Source organism: Branchiostoma floridae, chromosome 5 (assembly GCF_000003815.2).
Source record: "Branchiostoma floridae strain S238N-H82 chromosome 5, Bfl_VNyyK, whole genome shotgun sequence".
NCBI classification, from domain to species: domain Eukaryota; kingdom Metazoa; phylum Chordata; class Leptocardii; order Amphioxiformes; family Branchiostomatidae; genus Branchiostoma; species Branchiostoma floridae.
The window spans coordinates 24,409,544-24,430,022 of record NC_049983.1 but is presented as its reverse complement, the minus strand read 5'-3'; the positions used below and the strand labels follow the sequence as shown (position 1 = coordinate 24,430,022).

The window sequence follows — 20,479 nt, the reverse complement described above, 5'->3', positions numbered from 1 at the left end:
TAGAAACGCTTGATTTTTTCAAAACTCTTAAGAAAAACAAGAAATTTTGCTCTTGATGTAAGAAAAGTATTCTTGGTGTAAGAATATTAATCTCAAAAATGTTTAAAAAATTTGCTTGCCCCATGCCATGGACAAGCACGTTTTTCTAAGATTTCTTAGGGACAGAATAATTTTCCTCCCTGGAAGATAAATTTTCTGTGAGAAAGAAAAATAAGATAAGCAAGAAAAAACATTTTGGGAGTGTTGTCATGGGCTCCCCTGTCTTATCAGTTCACGAATCGCAAACCGTGCTAACACAACCATCTCATTTACATAGAAAACAATTCAGAGCCGCCGGGTCGCGTAAGCTTAAACTGGCGGTAATGGCCACATTTTCTCCAGCCGGAGATGCCCTATAAGCTGGCAGCCGAAGGTTTGAATGACAATGGCGTCGAGGACGCTGAGCCAGGAAGACCTTTTAAATATTAGCATGAAAGTTCATCTGTGTTGGTAAATGACATTATGGATAAGCTAAACTTTAACTTACCAACAGCACAAATAAGTGGGGACTTACCCCAAATTTTCGGCTGAAGTCCACTGTAGCTTCTGGAACGTGACGTCAGAGACACGTGACTGTGGCAGTGGGTCGTAAGTGCCAGATAACCTGTGTCGCCCCCACGACTCTATGTAGGGATGGATATACATCTTTTAAAGTTTGTTTGACATGTATGCCAAGTGGCGATTGAGACCATAGGTTAAATATCAAGTACAATTTATGACCCAATCACTCCCATCGAGGACATAGTGACCGGAAGTGTATCTTAATTAGAGCATAACATTTTAAGTATTTGTAGATTTGGTGAAAAACCTCATGTAAGTTACCTTTTGACAAACACCGATGGTTGTTGTGAGAAAGACGGTCATGAAGCAAAAACCTGCTTCGTCAATTTAAAGTCTTATAAAAGAGGTGATACCAATAAGGATAGCCGATGTGATTTCGGTAACAACATCAATCTATCTGCAACAGTCTTGATTCAATTTTTTCAACTTAAAACATTCTCAACGTTTCTACTCAAATGACTAAGAGTTTTTGAACAAAGTGCTGACATCATGACATTGATCGAAGTCTTTGTGTCAATAAAGTTTATTCCGCAACAAGTGAATGGGGTTTATTTTAAGAAATAAGACAGACAAAACTCGGACCATACCGCAGTTAGCATGCTCATAAACTGTTCACCAGAAGCTACGGCCTTAGGCTGTGGTTCGACAAAGTTGGACGAGAGAACAGGCGCAATTCTGACCACGTATATACGCTGCGTCCTATCGCTCACTTCCATCGAATGCCCACTTTTCAGAGCCATGAATCAGTTCCTCTCGAAGTCCGAATGTCATTTCCACATGACCGATTACAGAAAGCTCTCTCGTGTTTGGCTACTAATCCCCGAAACAACGACCTTGGCGCACACTGGGCGTGCATTAGACCCCTAATGGCAGGAAGAAATGTTCGGGACTGAGGACATGCCAGCTCGCATTTCCGCAGACAAAACCCCACTTCAGCCGCGTATTTGTCAAATACATGTTGTTCATACGATAAATCCTCGGAGAGGTAGTTTGTATTCCGATCCCATGGTAACGGGTTCTCTTTTGTTAACTGCAACGGAAGAAATTGAATAGAGACATCCGTATACTTTATCCAGTGTAGACGTTTCACAGGGTTACTTAGGGTTACAAGCACCTCCGCCTGTCGGCTAGATCTTGCACATAGTCCACCCATTGCCAACCTCCCCCTCTGTGTGTCTATCTCTTGCTCTCGCTCTCTCTGTGTCTCTCGCTCTCTGTCTCTGTGTCTTTCTCTGTGTCTCAATCGGTCTCCAATCCATACCATCGGTCAAAAGTCATACGTACATTGCCCCGGCTATTCAGCTCGGGGCCTGATATACATACATACCTATTGTTTTTTAAATGATGCTACTTTGCCGCACAAGCAGAATGTGTCGTCCACCTGTAACTACCTATTCTTTGTAAAAAAAACAAGCGATCTCTTTATCACACAGATAGACCAACTGTTAGTTGTCTACCTCTGACTAAAAAGACACTAGTTTGCCACAAGTATAGAATATGTGATTTGTTGATTTAAAATTTTCGTATCAATTGACCAAAAGAAAAGAAACTTGAGTGCCATTAACTGTATACACAATTAACAATATCACAAGTGTCTACTCTAGTCTAAAGCTAGTAAAAGCTAGTGCCACGCAAGACCTGATTGGAGATTAAATAACACGCACAGATATACCTAAGTCTAAAGGAAATAACTCAGACAGCCGTACGGACGCATGCTACTACTAGTACTAGTACACAAATATTACGTTCAGGCTTCAGCACTGGAACGTTCCAGTGCTTTATAAACGTCAGCACTGGAAGCCCAGAGCTAAAGTTTTTACAGCACTGGTCTTCCAGTGCTGAAAAGTTCCCGAGCACTGGTAAATCCAGTGCTGAACCCGTTACTTTTGTATATAGCACTCGGTTCCAGTGCTGACGGCGGTTTCAGCACTGGCTAACCAGTGCTGAATGACCTCTGCCGCGAGTTCAGCACTGGTACCCGAGTGCTGACGGCACTGGAAATCCAGTGCTCGCATTGGGTTCAGCACTGGAATTACAGTGCTGAGAGAGCTTCAGCACTGGAACAAGACCGTTCAGCACTGGAAAACCAGTGCTGACGTTTCTTCAGCACTGGAAAACCAGTGCTGAGGCCGATTCGACCCATTGATTCAGCACTGGAACACCAGTGCGGAACCCGTTACTTTTGTATACTTGCCATACAAAGGTACGTAGGTAGGCTTAGGATTTACACGTGGTCTTATTTACCCGGAGAAGTTTGTGTACGCCACGGCGGCGATAAGTCTGTTCCATGGTATGGTGTCAGGCAGTCTCGGCGCGAATCTTATTTATTAGCCGCCAGGAGTCATTTTACGCATAGTTCCATCATTGAACACAACAGAATCTTCCGGCACAAATATGCAATCTATCCTTGAAATATTAAAAGCATAAAACTGTTTTCTTTCTTTACCTGGGAGGTTGGGAAAATGTTGCATAGCTCGAAAACACTTTCCCTACCAACAGTATTATTTGGACATCCTTGTCTTCATAGCCAAGGTAAACCCATTCATACCCGGACATTTTCCTACTGTTCGCACACACATGTGTAATTTTCTTTCAATTTGCTTTTTAGACAGACGAGGACAATGTGGCACTGCACTCAATTTAGTAACTTACACAGTACAGACAGAAGGTAAAGGTAGTCTTTTCTTTTACCTCCCCGACCGAAGTCAGGTCCACCTGGGTGAAGTGAGGAAGGTCGTGTAAAGTGCCTTTCCCAAGGGCACAACGTCGGGGGCACGGCGGGAATCGAACTCGGGACCTCTAGATTCCGAGCCGAACGCTCTACCAGTTACCCCACACACGACGCCACACAGGTGTTTCTCTCCTGAGCGTAACAGAACGTTCAAGGCCGTAAGTTGATGGTTGCGGAAGACAGAGCTGACGTGGAAACGCATTGCCACGCTTTATCTAAAGCCTCCAGTAAGCAAACAAAAATGTCACTCCCGTCCCGGGTCGGAGTCGGAATACGGGGGCAGTACGGGAGCCATAACTTTTCAATCATTAATGGGCTTCCACTGATTTATCATTTGGCATTATTTCCACTACTCTTGTGCTGAAACCACGTCCCTAAAACACTTTTTAAACGATTCAACCTACAGATGGACTACTTTCTTCACTCTTCTTTAACCAAACTTTCAGAACCTTTCAGCCTATTTACGCGGCGACAATCTACGTGCATTCAGCAGCAGCATCCCAGTTACAAGGCAACGAGGCATGTTATCTCCATGTATACGTAGCTACCTGCTGAGTAGATACAGTGTCTCGTGTTCTTTGTACATGGTGGACGGCGTATATATGCATCAGCTTGTGCTATCAGACAGCTTCCGTATGCTGACCTATATGAAAGCCACTCTGTTACGCCAGAGGCAAGTTTCCTTACGCCTCTACAAGACTTCTTGGCCGGAGTTAAGCCGCCCTTCCTGCCACGCGCGGTAGATGGGCGACAACTCAAGACGCTCTCGCTATCTGTGCGCCGCAAAACCGGCCGTGGCAGCAAAGAGTCCATTAGCCACGCTACAACTGGCTTTGATTTATCTGGAAGGAAAGAAAAATGTGAAGTTGAGCTGAGGCCAGCAGGAGGAACCGCTTGCGGAGTTAGCTAGAGTGCTGACAATGTGAATAAAACTCTGTCCTGGCTGGAACAGGGCTCGAAATACTGGGTGCATGTGCACCCAGGTGCACCCAAAATTGGAACTGTGCACCCAATTTTTTTTCAATAGGTGCACAGGGTGCACCCTAATATTTTATTAGGTTTATGTATGTAAAGATATCAAGTATACTAGTATACAATGTACATCATATTTTTGATATCTAAGTGTTAGAAAGATAATATAAATGTCTGTCATGGTAGTTGTTTAAGAATTAAAACTTGTAACTAAGTTTTGTTATTAGGTTTTTCTGACATTCTACTTAGATTTAAGTGGTGCACCCAAAATTTTTTCGGTGCACCCAATTTTTTGAGCTGGGTGCACCAGTGCACCTAATCCCAAAAATGAATTTCGAGCCCTGCTGGAATGTCAGCGTATTGGCAATCACTTTGGCACTTCGATATGAAACGTAGCGTAGAAGGTCTTACTCTGGCTGGCCATCATCTACGGATGGAAAAGTTGTTGAGTAGAACTCCGTCCGGTCGAAGTTATGGACAGCACCAAGGGCAGGGGTGGTACAGTCCTATAGGTTGTCGGTTAGAGGATGTACTCAATGTACCATGCTATAGTGTAGAGACTCCATCGAAACGAGACCGTTGCGAGAGTTAAGCGCAATAAAATTTGATGGATCTTTCCATCATTGAATGCCGACGACCTTTATTGCCCTTCTTTTCCCAACATGGATAAGTACTTGTCAAAAAGACATGTTTCCAAACATACGCATACATCGTTGTTTATATAGGTTTTAATTCGTCTCGCTTCTTGCAATGGTGAAGGTTTAGGATTGCAATGGTCAATAAATGTTGGTAACTGAATGCAATTAGGGTACCGGTGCGACACTTAGGGGTTCGTTCACTGCGGTACTGTTGTGTTATGTTCGCGGATTATTTTATGATTTAAATATTGCATCATACGGAAAAGTATGACTTACATGTATAAGACAACAAAATACACAAATCGTAAGAAAATTCGTTCTTCATCTCTGAAACACCATACGGTTTTTCAATGATCCTAAACTGTTGCCTGCAGAGTTGTTCTCTGAAGAACTCTATCTTTATCACAAATATTTCAAGTTTAGAAAAATGGTCTTTAGTGTTTCATATCAATTGCCTGGCGATGCCGGTCGTGAGAAAATGGGGCGTTACGAACAGAATCAAGTAATAACTTAGTTATCTTGACTTCCCCGCACTCCCGCTGTTGCTGCAACAGCATGTCGGATTACCCAGATCATCTGTCAACCAAACGCTGCCGGCTCTTTTTAAAACACAGTCAAGTTTTGCAATTTACACTCCGACTTGGGAGAGAGAGTAGTCACACAAAGTGCTCCCATCTAGGAGTGGGAAAGGTCGTGCGGGCTGCACACTGAATACTGAGCAGCCAAAGCAAGACATCAGTCATCCTGCCAGCTGCTTTATCTGGCCTTCTGTTGCTTTCTGGCCGTGATGACACGATCATCCACCAGACATCTGTAACGATCGCGGGATCAGTCAATTGTGCAACACACGCAATAAAGACGCGATCCGGGCGCTTTGAAATGGTGATCATGTCCTAAGATAATTTTTGTTGGTCTTTGCAGAAGGTGTTGGGCCCGAGGCCAGCAATTTATGCCTGGCTAGTGTCTTTGGAAAGCACTGCTATCTATTAGAACGCAGCGCTCTTGAACTAGGGCGTTCACACAAAGGACCGCATACTGCATATAGATGCCTTCCAAAGGCCGTGTCAAAATTCAAGTAGGTGATTTGCGATGATGGACAGTTGTAGCTTTTCTTTAACTTGCCTGAAAAGTTTTGTGTGTAAATTGTTGTGTTAAATGCGCGCAAGTTTGCTCCAAATGCGTCCATAACAAGAAATATCCAAGCATTCAACAGGAAGATAAATGCCTACTAGAAGATACTGTAAAAGAAAAACAATCGACGGGCAGGTATCATTAGATAGGAAAGAAATCGTCTTAACACAAAATCAAACCTTAATAGGAAATACATTAATGGTTTAGAAGAAAGCAAGTAAAATATACCAGTCACTATGCCACCTGTTGGAATAGAAACTTTGTAATGGAGTATGTGTTATCAGTCTAATGGGGGCTAAATCTTAGCAGACACATGCTGATGCACTTGGCATTCAGCTGTCTAACACAAAAGTACGGGGAGCTACAGACCTTAGTAAGGTGGGATTGTTGGAAATGTGGAACATGAATCTAAGATGTCGTCGGCCCTGGATAATAAAAGGCTAGGATTTTCACGGATTTACGGTAAAGTCTTCACTACCAGATACAGAAAAGGGCGCACAATCCTACCTTTAGACCACCATAAGGGTTTTTAGGCCATGTATATCTGCACCGAGTCAAGTAATATCACAAACTGACACCTAAACAAAACGCGTAAGTCCATGGCGCCTGGTGGCGCCAAGATATTGCTAAGGGACACATTCTTCAAACATAAACGTAAAGTTTTTCTTTGTAATTCAAACGATGATAATCTATCATTAGTTTTGTCGACAAAGCACTATTGTCATCGACGTATCCATGATAGAAACGTTCGATGAAGATTGGAAAGCGATACGTAAATCTAAGATATGCAATTCCGTTGGTGGAATTTAGACTGCTTGTGATAAGCCGGCCCGTTTTGCGTCGTAAGAAGGCCATCTGTCTGGACCACAGTCTCAGACATAACTTTTCACCGGACACCAAAGGCGCTTTAAACTTTCACTTCATCTTTCATGACAGCTCAAAACGGCAAGTTCAAGTCATAAAGCGACTTTATGGGATTTTAGGAGGTATATCTATCATGTGCCCGTATAAGAAAGAAATCGACATAGTTTTAATTGGAGACATCCCTCAGCAAAATCGCAAATTTTAGTCACTTTAAAAATGTGGACTTCATGAAGCTTTGCCAAAGAAAGATAAAAGTTATCTGCCATTTACCCATTGCAAGTTATGAACGCCCGTTAACTCCAGTCCTGACAGCTACAAGATGGCATTGCAAAGACTAAGCAAATGTGAAATATAAGAATTACGTTATGTTTTAGCTGCTTTCTTCAGTTGAAAGCAACGTCAAGCAGGAAACTTGCAAAGTTTGTAACATGTGGTAATCATGCCCGAACTTTAATGTACCGTTAAGAATACATCAGTTGCGCTTGAGTCTTGAACCAAGAGTACGCATTCTGCTGCTAACACGGAATTGCCGATAGGCAAAAATGATTCTAAAAATGTCACTGAGATGGAAAACGCATCATAAGGCAGGGCAACTTTAATAAAAAGAACTAGGGGGTAATACTCAGTTCAGGGAGGCTACTACTTAATTAATGCCAGGGGCATGTTGGGATCCAATGATTGTGATATTCCGGTTGCAGGGGACGTCTGACAGGTGCCGTCATCTGTCAACGACAAACGAAAATTAAGTTAGACTGGAGACCCTGGTATTATATTGCCCGTCTGCGTCCAGAGGGGCAAGAAGTACCCAATATAAACATACTCAGATAACTAAGATGATTTGGAGCAACGGTTATGTATGTCTACATAGATATTGCATTGCATTTTTCTTACCTTGCGCCCTCAAGTTTTTCTTACCTTGTCATGAGACAAAGGGATGACCAAGGTATGTTTTAGCATTGAAAGTATGCTACTCCCCCCCCCCCCCCTCCATCCAATAAAAATGATTTCAACCTTCTAATCGTTCCAGGTCGGGCGTTGAACCAATACATGATTACCATGTCACAGATGTCATACATTTGTCTCATTGAAGCGCATCATGTGAAACTCTTTAAGCTGTATATACGTACCTGATGGCTTAGCTCATAATTAATAAGGTGTTATTTTACCCTCTATTTTCCGCATTGAGGTAGTACTGCTTTATTTTGCGCATGAAATTGATGTCTTCAGGCCGTATTGGGATATCAAAGAAGGACATATGATTGCCAGCTGTTTGTTTTATCATGACGTCCATCAACCCGATATATGTATGTCAATCCATTATTGGGAGATGCAAAACCAGGAAGATGCTCTGTTTAATCTATTTGACTCATGATAACGAACGATAATGACACATTTGATGGTACTTCACATCCATCACACTGTTGGATTTCACGGTTTATTAGACGATCAATCATTGAATTAAAGACATGAAGTGTCTGCTTTCTAAAATGAAACATATTCATCGTTTCATTTTCTTACACCTCTTCTAGTTTCCTTCAGGCATGTGTATCAATCACACTCTGTATCTTTAAGTTTAATAGTTTTTGTACTGTCTAATTAGATAAATGACAACCTTGAAGACTCCAACTGTTCTGTAATTATTTCTAGCTCCTAATATCATCATGATCAATAACAATCAGAGTAGGCCAGTATATTTTATTTTGTTTTAATGGTTTCGTTACTGATCTGACTGGAGAACTCTGGCTGAAAACAGAACATCTTGAAGGGACATGTCTACAGCCGCTATGCATCTCCCCTGATGCCCGCGGCTGATTGATTGATTGATTGATTGATTGTTACTGTACATGTCAAGAGTGGCTAGATGTAGACTGCTTTCTGACTACCACCATGACTTTCCGATATCAGGAAATGGTCTAAATCAGAAAACAGTCTAAATCTGAAAGGATCCACCGGTATAGCCACTCTTTGGCATAACGAACCAGCTTATTTTAACTACAATATAGATAGCAACTTCAATTAGTTGCAGGCTTTGGCTTCTGTCAAAGCAAAGGTATCTGAAATGCTGCAGTGGGGAGTCAGAATCATCTAGAGTCGTCAGGCTTTTCAAATACGAAAAAAAATGTCTTTTGCAGATGTAAATAAGGTGAGGATCTCCGGTGGTAGAGAATGATGATCAAAGGCGCTCAATGGTTGCCGTGGCTGGGAAAAGATCTTTACACTGTCACATCCTCTCCTCACTGTTTCTCGACCGAACTGACCTACAATCTCAAATCCGCCTTCTATTTATCCATGAGCTAGGTGCTGATATCATCAGGCAAGATGTGTTTGACAGCTCATAAATTAAGTGGTCTTCTCCTTTGTTCTTACTTATCTTCTCTATTCCTCAGCAGAAAAACAAATGTTTATCAGTGATTATCATTTTCTGTGGATTTCTTGAAATCATAAGTCTGAATTAACATGTGGTCATTATGCGCTCTGTTACACAGACGGTTACACCAAAGAAGACCTGATATTCACGTGGAAGAACGGAAACAAATCTATCCACAACCTGGACAAAATCGACCTGTCTCAATTCTCGCTCGGTGATCACAACACGATGACCGCAGAGTCCGTCTACGAAACAGGTAAGTGGGGACCCTGGAAACGTTTCTTTTCACGTAGTGGCTTTGTAGTACAGTAAGGAGACGTTTAATTGCACACCCCATTTGTCAGTGTAATTCGTGCAATTATGCGGGTGGTGCAAAAATGCGAAATTATTCAGATGGACCTCACCGGTTTGGGATTTTGAAATTTCGTGCAATTAACAGAAGTGTGCGGTAATCCGTTGTGCAATTAACTTCTACTGTAAAGTTAAAGCTACAAAAGTGACAGTGCTTCAGCTCTTCAAAAAAATTATGTACATTAAGACAGGGGTTCTGACTTTTTTATGCTCATACGTCAGTTTATGTTTAGGTTGTGATTTTTCTTTTAAAATCGAGCATGTCCAGGCAATGCATTATGACGATGGCCATCCCTTCAAGTACGCGTGACATGACGCAGTTGTAGCCCTTTTTCTTTACGAGCTCGCCTGACACCTTTGCTCTGGCAGACGTGACGCTTTCTATTTCAATTGGCGTGGTGATAGCGTCAAAAGTCCACTGTTTCTTTTCGAGACGGTCTGTCACATATTTATTAGCATCACATTGTACAGACCAAACCAAACAACCGAACAGAAGTGACTAACAGTGTTTCAGGCAGCATCCATTGCCTTTCATTGTCTGGAGACATCTACTGAATATCTCCACATCTCTACTGAATATTTCCACATCTCTACTGAATATTGCCACATCTATACTTAATATTCTCACGTCCATACTGAATATTCTCACGTATTTACTGTATATTCCCACGTCTATACTCAATATTCCCACGTCTATACTGAATATTCCCAAATCTCTACTGAATATTCCCACATCTATACTGAATATTCCCACGTCTATACTGAATATTCCCAAATATCTACTGAATATTCTCACGTCTTTACTGAATATTTCCACATCTTTACTGAATATTCCCACGTCTTTACTGAATGTTCCCACATCTATACTGAATATTCCCACATCTATAATGAATATTTCCACATCTATACTGAATATTCCCACATCTATACTGAATATTCCCACATCTATACTGAATATTACCACATCTATACTGAATATTTCCTCATCTATACTGAATATTTCCACATCTACACTGAATATTCCAACATTGATACTGAATATTCCAACATCTATACTGGATATTACCACATCTACACTGAATATTACCACATCTATACTGAATATTCCCACATCTAAACTGAATATTACCACATCTATACTGAATATTCCCACATCTACACTGAATATTACCACATCTATACTGAATATTACCACATCTAAACTGAATATTACCACATCTATACTGTATCTTCCCACATCTATACTGAATATGTTCACATCTATACTGAATATGTTCACATCTATACTGAATATGTTCACATCTATTCTGAATATTCCCACATCTATACTGAATATTCCCACATCTATATTGAATATTCCCACATCTATACTGAATATGTTCACATCTATACTGAATATGTTCACATCTATTCTGAATATTCCCACATCTATACTGAATATTCCCACATCTATACTGAATAATCCCACATATATACTGAATATTCCCACATCTATAATCAATATCCCCACATCTACTGGTATACTGAATATTCCAGCATTTATACTAAATTGTCCACATCTATACTCAATATTCACAATACTCAATATCTATATTGAATATTCCCACATCTATACTGAATATCCCCACGTCTATACTGAATATTCCCACATCCATACTGAATCTTCCCACATCTATACTGAATATTCCCACTTATATACTGAATATTCCCACATCTATACTGAATATTACCACGTCTATACTGTATATTCCCACGTCTATACTGAATATTCCCACATCTATACTGAATATTCCCACGTCTATACTGAATATTCCCACATCTATACTGAATATTACCACATCTATACTGAACATTACCACATCTATACTGAATATTCCCACATCTATACTGATACTGAATAGATGTATACTGAATATAGACTGAATATTCCCACGTGTTTACTGAATATCCCCACATCTATACTGAATATTCCCACGTCTATATTGAATATTCCCACATCTATACTGAATATTCCCACATCTATACTCAATATTCCCACATCTATACTGAATATTCCCATATCTACTGGTATACTCAATATTCCAACATCTATACTGAATATCCCCACATCTGTACTGAATATCCCGACATCTATACTGAATATTTCCATATCTATACTGAATATTCCAACATCTATACTGAATATTACCACATTTATACTGTATATCTGAATATACTGAATATCCCCATTCCCTCAGGTACCTACCCAAGACTTGTGCTGAGCTTCAAGCTGCACAGAAACGTGTTCTTCTTCCTGCTTCAGACCTACGTGCCGTCCATCCTGCTCGTCATCAGCTCCTGGGTGTCCTTCTGGATCAACCACGAGGCGGTACCGGCCAGGGTAGCTCTGGGTAGGGACGTTTCTACAAGCATGAAAGAATACATGAGATAGCTCCAATGACCATTCCGGCAAAATCCGGTTTTTGTTGTGTCATTTTTCGGTAGGTATTTGAGACACAACAATGATTGAGAAAAATAGAGAAAGATGACACAACAACAAACAATCTTCAGCAAAAATATAGTTATAACATGTATTGTGTTTATATACTTGGCTCTTATCTACTGTGCAATACCTCTGAATCCGTGTCGGAAAGTATATTTTTGCAGTATTCGGTTTACAAATCGGTCCTTGCTGTATTTTCTTCTTCATCATTGCAGTGTCAAAGACCTGCTGACAAATGACACAACATGACTAAACTGACAGGTAGAACATAACTTGCATTAAGGAATCTGTAAAGTCAGAAAGGATAGTTTGGGCAGTATTCGGCCTACAAATTCGTCCTTACTGTCAATTCTTCTTCATCGTTGCAGTGTCAAAGACCTGCCGACAAATGACACAACACGAGAAAACCTGCAGTTGAAACATAGTGAGAATTTAAATTGTGTTTAAATACTGTTTTGACCAAGTGCTGACGTCACGTATCCACAAGATCACGTGTTAATAAGATCACGTGTCTCTAACTCTCGCGAGTTTACGTTCTGAAGTGATTGGTCATCTGTATTGATCCTGAAGAAGGTGGCAGCGGCCGTTAAAATTTTGATCCATGTATAATTTTGTGTTGAAAGAAAGTTTAGCATTGTACTATCATAATGGTCACTACCAACACAGATGCTATGATATGATAACTTGACTGTTGTCTACTGCATGCTCAATAACTCGACGCTCCGGTTGAAGCACATGTTTAGAAATAATGAACAAGCTAAGTTCAGAAAAGCGATCATAGTATAAGGTAACAGCACGTATTACTATAGGTTTGATGGTGAAGTGCATCCTTCTTCGCTACTGTATTTGAAACGTTCTCAAAGACGTCTTCGTTGAATCTTGTCCTGCCTTCTGTCTGTCCAGTTCTTTGACTCTGTGGTCGTTGTCAGACGACATCACGTGGCTGTTCACGCCAATAACAGTGTTCCTCAAACATGTCACGTCCATGCGTCCCGAACTGTGGTGCGTAATTGTGTCCCATGAGCTCGCGGAAAGTCACTTCTTTTTCGTTCCTTGACCTTATTTTGGGAGTCTAGAGAATCCAGGAAATATCAAACCAAATCCAACACGAGAGCTACGGCAACAAGTGCATTCATGTTGAACCAGAATTGAATGAGCAATAGCTTCAGGAATAGGAATAGGACTGGATTATATCTAAAGTCACATTTAAAGTCTTTTTTTTTCAACAAAAGTTTCTCCTGATATATTGTCGTATCCAACTTAATAGGTGTGCATTGAGCATATTGTGCTTTTAAAGAGGAGCTTTTGGCCGTGAGTAATCCTCTTGCCTTTGGCGTTCCAAGTTGCAAAGGCATGACTTGTATTAAAGACTATGTTCAAAGGCTTTGTGGCGTAATATTTACAAATTGCACCAACTTATCAAACAAATTTACCTGTGCCGAAACTAGCTATAAAGTTTTCACCAAACATAATCCCTCTAAGTGGTAGTTCTGCACCTTATCGTGGCGAAGTTGGTGCCTGTGGCAGATAATGTTTCTTCCACGCAGTTGCTCGAAGCATTTTCAGTTCCAGGCATTATCTACCACACACCACACTTCGCCAGCGATTAGTCGAATGTAGTGAAGTCTGTAGCAGAGGAGTTAAGAACTCCGACGACACATTCGTCTTGTTGCGGTTGTACATGTCCTCGTATCCCCCGTGTAACGGTGTCTTTGGTCTGCCTTTGCAGGCATCCTGGTTCTGTTGAGTATGACACTCCACTTCTCTGGTGCGTCTTAAAACCGGTTATCTTCATCTTTCTGACCACACGTGTCGTACCCCACCCTTCCCCAACTCGTCACTTGCCGCTTTACTTGCCTGTGCGTGCCGCTTCTTCTGTCTTTGCCATCCGCGTTTCTGTTTGTACACGAGATCAACAGTTACAGTGCATGCGACCGCTCACACTTATGGGGTCCGCATGGAATTCTTGGTAGTCTATGGAAGTCTCTATCAGGTTCCATGGGTCGCTGGAAAAAAATGCAGTACTGTAAATGCAATGTTCGCGGTGGATTAATGTTCGCGGTTTCCGCGATGACCTCTTCACCGCGAACTTAAAACCACCGCGAACATTTTTCTTTTATGGTATGAGACTGCAGTCTATGGTGTTGCGCGCGAACTTAAACCCACCGCGAAAAGTCATTTTTTCCCCGCTACCGCGAAAGTAAATCCAAGCGAACTTGAAAGCATTTACACTATTGGAAAAATATAGACACATCCCAATGTCAAAGGAGTTAGCTGTCCGAGAAGTATGATTTGACACCAGCTGAGTACGCCGGCATATCATCTGTCTAAATTTGTCGAATTTCTATCATTTCTCCATCAACCTGTGAAGCCCGTTAGAAGCTAAGACTTCCATAAGAACCTCATACGGACATTAGCTGAGCCGAACAGAATGACCAACCTAATGTCTGTGATGAAGCTTCCCATTTTACGTATCACGTTTTGTGTACATGCCCATTGTCGTGTCGACTATGTCCGAAACCGCTTCGCCCTTTCTGCTCATCTCCTATCACTCCGCGGTCTGATCTTCCCACAGGCTCCCTGGTTCTCTTCAGCATGACACAGCTATTCTCTTCTGGTGCGTTCCCTCTAGTTTCTGCTTCCTCGCGACATCTGCCGTACCCATCTTCGTATTGTTTTTTGCGAGTGGTATCTTTCTTTGTCATGTACAACATCGCACCGCAATACATGTTAATCTACAAGCTTGACCACAAGTGTTTTGTAAAGTTTGTCTTCGTGTGACGTCATGTTTTGTGGATGCGAGGTAAAACGTACCCAGCTCTGCTTCTGTGCGGTAACTCTTAAAGTTAACTCTCTTATACTAAGTACGTACAATATGACTGATTTATTAAACTGTATAAGTGAAGACATTTTGTTTTACGTGACAATGACAACACTACATTGAGCGGTTTACGACCCAGAAAGAATGGAAACTGGAGCTGTGAAATTTAAAAAATTCAAGGATGAACAGTTTGTCACAAATCGTGTGGTCCTTTCCAGGTATCACCACCGTCCTGACCATGACGACCTTCATCACCAGCGCGCGGGCTTCTCTCCCCAGAATCTCGTACATCAAGGCCGTGGACGTCTATCTGGTCATGTGTTTCGTCTTCGTCTTCGCCGCGCTTCTGGAGTACGCCTTCGTCAACTTCGAGTCCACCACTTCCAAGCACCGAGCCAGGAAGAGGCTGAGAGCAAGAAAGAACAAAAATAAAAAGCAGGAGGAGGTTCGAAAACTGCACCATATTTAGTTTCGGCAGCGTCTGTATGTGTGTATGTGTGTCTATGACCATAAAAGCTCTAGAATGCCAGGATGGATTGTTATGTCATTCAGTATGTGGAGATTCCTTTATGAGACCTCAAGATGATTAACTTTTGGGTCCCGTAGCGGTTAGTTGGTATATTACGGGCAACAAGAAAGCCAGAAAGAGGAAAATTAAAACAAAAAAATAGAGAGAAGGAGGTACAAAGTTATTGGCTATGAAATGGCATTTTTATAGGAGGGTAGTTGGTCTCATTCAAGAGATCTTGGTGAAAACAAACATATTTCCAGCCATTTTAAAACGATTACAATCGTCATCATACACTTGCTTTGTTTTGCCAGGTAAAGGTCCTGGGTGAGGCCAAGCCGCTGAAGGGAGCCCTGAAGACGGCCGTCACGGAGTCCAACAAGACGGATGACGACTCGCCCACCTCCCCGGGGGTGGGGTCAACGGCCTCCAGCACGCGCAGAAGAGGCGCGGAGAGACAGCAGACCACGTTCTTCGACGTGGCGTCCAACGTCGTGTCCAACCTCCGCGAGAAACGGGCCGCCTTCAAAGTCGAGATCAAGGACATCAACGTCATCGACAAGTACTCCCGAATCATCTTCCCGCTGTCTTTTGTACTGTTCAATATTTTCTATTGGATCACGTACACGTTCTGATCGATGGGGATACTTGATGATGTGATGATGTTATGTACTTGATGAGAAAATGTCTTCCGGCGGTACTTTGTAAATGTAAAAAGGAATGGAATTTTGTGCCCTATCTGTACTGTATATATATATGTATAAGCTGGTGTGAAACCTACTCTGTTTACACTGGTGTTGTCGATATATAGTTGGCTAGCAGGCTGGCTAAGCAGAATAAGTCTGTGTTCCTATTGCAGACAGTTTGTGTGTTCTGGAAATTTCAGTTTGAGACAGTGTCGTGTAAGGCACCACAAGTGTGGCTTAGTGGACGTGCCTCCAGTTGTATCTATAGACGTTCAATAGTCCCCAACCAGTGTTCACCAGAGATGCATTATTCTCAGGATTCGGTCCAGTATACATGTACAATAAAGGAAAAGTTTTATTAGCCTTCGGGGCACGGACAAATACAACAAGTGACATGGAGTTAAACGCCCTCTGGCAAGAAGGTGGGGTAGTGCATTGTACATGAAAAAGACATTAAATTGGAAATCGATGTCGTAACAAGTTTGTGAGTTTGTGGAGTATGATCTAACAGCTTCATAGGGAGCTACCACCCGTGAACATATGTTCCGATACTTTGGTCATGATCCCAAACTTAGACAGAACCCTCTGTTTATTGCTTGACGATCTTGTTCTGGACATGTAGTCAGCAGTGCCACACACCATGACTCATTGCAAATGGATGGGTGGGAAACAGTCAGCAGACGTGTCCGTATTCCGGCTTGGTTTGTGAATCATCTTAGGTTTCATTTCAGGTTTCATTTTAAGTTCATCGCCTCCGTGCCTTCATCACAGACTATGTTTTGCTACAGGAAATTGTTAAAGTTTGAAAATGTCCCACTGCATCAAACACATCAGTTCTGTAAAAGTGTCTACAGTCTACATATATGTTCCCTCTAAATACTGTACTTGCCTATCAGCCTCTCGTGCAGGTTCGTTCTGGGTGGCACAGCTTCTCAATACAAGCACGGGGCGAAGGTAAAGTCATGTTGATTTTATATGGATGACATCCTCTGGGAACCTAAAAACTGATGCGAGCGTGCGAATAAAAAAGGTTTGACTCCCTAAAAATCTTGCCTTCGTTATGAAATATAAGTGACCAGGAAGGTTGAACAAATTACTGAACACACAGAATGTTGTAAACCGAACATTCTTCAGTTTTGTTTTTCACATATTTTTTTAATTGACCTTGGACTATTCTATGACATTAGTATAAGTTTTTTATGTTTCTTTTTGCAATCCACGACATATATTTGTTTATTTTGAAGCTGCTTTGTACAATTTGCAGTATGGTTCAAAACTTTTATTTTTTTGAAAATCAATGCGTGCGGGGATGTCACCCATATAATCAAATCAACATGGCCTTTAGTACGTATACTGGACGTGGACGTGACAGTAAATCATTTTGTGTAACGTCAGCGCGGATCAGAACTCCATGAGCCACAAAGGCTCTTGTTATCGAGCAGTACCAGCACCATCCATCACGCCCGGTACCTGCGACAGAAACACCAGATAATTGAATATGGTTAGTTTTGACGGATGACTACAACGGGAGGCATTCAAAGCCGTTTTCACTCCGTCCCATGGCACCAGAATGGTTATAAATGACTCCACTGCCTAAGTTTGAATGTATCCAGGGTCCCGTTATCGTTTATGCTAAACGTCTCTGTAGCATACTATTAGTGAAGTCAGTTCAATTCAGTTCATCCATCCGGTAAAGTTCTTCCCGACAACATGACAGACAGGAGGTCTCCGTCTTAAGTTAAGTCAACCTGTGAGCTACAACATTACTCCGGTGTTATAGGGTGTGTGACTTTTCATCAAGCGAGCTAGGGGGTTATAAATAGTCCAACAGCCGAAAACCAGTCACTGATTCTAATCAAGCGAGCTAGGAGGTTATACATAGTCCAAAAGCCGAAAGCTAGTCACTGATTTTAAAATAAAAAAATAAAAACAATTGCCCCGGGTTGAAAACTAGACACAATACCTTTCCTAGGCATACATGGATCCTTTTGCCTGGTAAAGATTCAAAAACCCAACTGCTACAATGCATAATGCATCGGCAGATTTCCACGGTCGGTGTTATTGTACCATTAATCTTTTTTCTTCTCTTCCCTCCCTTCTGCCAATGTAAGCTGATTTAGCTATTATCTCTCTAGTTATCATAGATTGACTCTCTACATTGTTATTGGAAGAAATTGTTCATTGTTCAACATTTCTTTCTTTAATTGTTATAGGCATGGGATTCAAATGAGGTATTACAATCTGAATACTTGATAAATGACTATGTACCAGTTCTACTCAGGTGTTTGTCCTAACTGTTGTTGTCATACGAAGGATTCAAATTTGCCCTTTATGGTGTCAATGAAAAATACAAGATGTTATAGATGATATGAATTGTAGTGCGTGCAGTAAACCGGTAAAATCCACTGTATGCATCTAGTATGATATTGAACGTTTATGATTGATTTCTTGCACATTGTGTTATCATTGTCGTTGGGATGACTAATGACGGTACATGTCGATTGACTTGTGAAGTAAAGTGCCTTTAGCTGATGTATATGTTTTGTATGGTACCTTTTGGTTCGATACATATCCACCTCATTCCCTATGGGACAACTACGGATATGAAAGATATGCGATATTGATGTATGTTTTACATTAGGCAGTACAATGCCATGATCGGTGACGTGATAATAGATAATATATCGTCTGATGTTTTCCAGCTTATCGTCATCACTGAAGTACTTACCGTAGTCTACACTAATATATCACGTAAAAAGCCATTCCTAGTTTAATGTCAGCGTGTACGGTAATAATATGTGCCTTTTGATGAAAGATCTGCCTGCGATTTGTACTGGAAAAGGGAGATAAAGGGAAATATGATACTGAATAGCCAAGAGTAAAAAGACCTTGACATTACCGAAACTATTTATGCTTTGACATGGACAAATTCGGCAAAAGTTTCAGCATACACAAAAAAAAAGATAGTAAAAAATATGACTTCGAAGACATACTTTATAAAGGTAACAACGGTCGATACACATTACCAAAGCTATATATGCTTTGACATGGACAAATTCGACACAAGTTTCAGCATACACAAAAAAGACGCTAGTAAAAATATAACCTCGAATACATACTTCTTGGAGGTAACAACGGTCGATGCACATCACTAAAGCTATGTATGCTTTGACATGGACAAAGTTTCTGCCTACACAAAAAGAAAAACGCCAGTAAAAATATGACCTCGAAGACATACTTTATAAAGGTAACAACGGTCCATGCACATTACCAAAGCTATATATGCTTTGACATGGACAAATTCGACACAAGTTAAAGCATACACAAAAAAACAAAAGCTAGTAAAAATGTGACCTTCAAGACATACTTCATAAAGGTAACACCGGTCTATGCACATTACCGAAGCTATGTATGCTTTGACATGGACAAGTTTGGCACATGTTGTAGCATACACACCAAAAACGCCAGTAAAAATATGACCCCGAAGACATACTTTATAAAGGTAACAACTGTCCATGCACATTACCGAAGCTATGTATGCTTTAACATGGACAGATTTGGCACAAGTTCCAGCATACACAAAAAAACGCCAGTAAAAATATGACCTCGAAGACATACTTTATAAAGGTAACAACGGTCCATGCACATTACCGAAACTATGCATGCTTTGACATGAAAAATTTTGGCACAAGTTTCAGCATACACACAAAAAACGCTAGTAAAAATATGACCTCGAAGACATATTTCATGGAGGTAACCACAGTCGACGCACATTACCGAAGCTATGTATGCTTTGACATGGACAAATTCGGCACAAGTTTCAGCATGCACACAAAAAACAAAAGCTAGTAAAAATGTAACCTCCAAGACATACATCATAAAGGTAACACCGGTCCATGCACTGTACCGAAGCTATGTATATGCTTTGACATGGACAAATTTGGCACAAGTTTCAGCATACACACAAAAAACGCTAGTAAAATTGTGACCTCGAAGACATACTTCATGGAGGTAACCACAGTCGATGCACATTACCGAAGCTATGTATGCTTTGACATGGACAAATTCGGCACAAGTTTCAGCATACACAAAAAGAAAACGCCAGTAAAAATATGACCGCGAAGACATACTTCATAAAGCTAGCAACGGTCGATGCACATTACCGAAGCTATTTATGCTTTGGCATGGACAAATTCGGCACAAGTTTCAGCATACACATAAAGAAAAAACTCTAGTAAAAATATGACCTCGAAGACATACTTCATATAAGTAACTGAACGATCGATGCACATTACCGAAGCTATGTAAGCTTTGACATGGACAAATT

At 41.1% G+C, this 20,479-nt stretch overlaps 1 protein-coding gene across 1 annotated transcript in view; it reads left to right on the top strand.

The window, feature by feature from the left end:
* LOC118416826 (gamma-aminobutyric acid receptor subunit beta-3-like) overlaps positions 1 to 16,884 on the top strand; it is a 37,614-nt gene extending 20,730 nt beyond the window's left edge. Inside the window, exons 5-8 of the mRNA XM_035822091.1 lie at positions 9,423 to 9,560; positions 11,893 to 12,045; positions 15,177 to 15,403; positions 15,781 to 16,884. Of these exons, the coding sequence (XP_035677984.1) occupies positions 9,423 to 9,560; positions 11,893 to 12,045; positions 15,177 to 15,403; positions 15,781 to 16,101 (839 nt within the window). The 3' untranslated portion in view covers positions 16,102 to 16,884. The remainder of the gene's footprint in view (positions 1 to 9,422; positions 9,561 to 11,892; positions 12,046 to 15,176; positions 15,404 to 15,780) is intronic.
* The last annotated feature ends 3,595 nt before the right edge of the window (positions 16,885 to 20,479 follow it).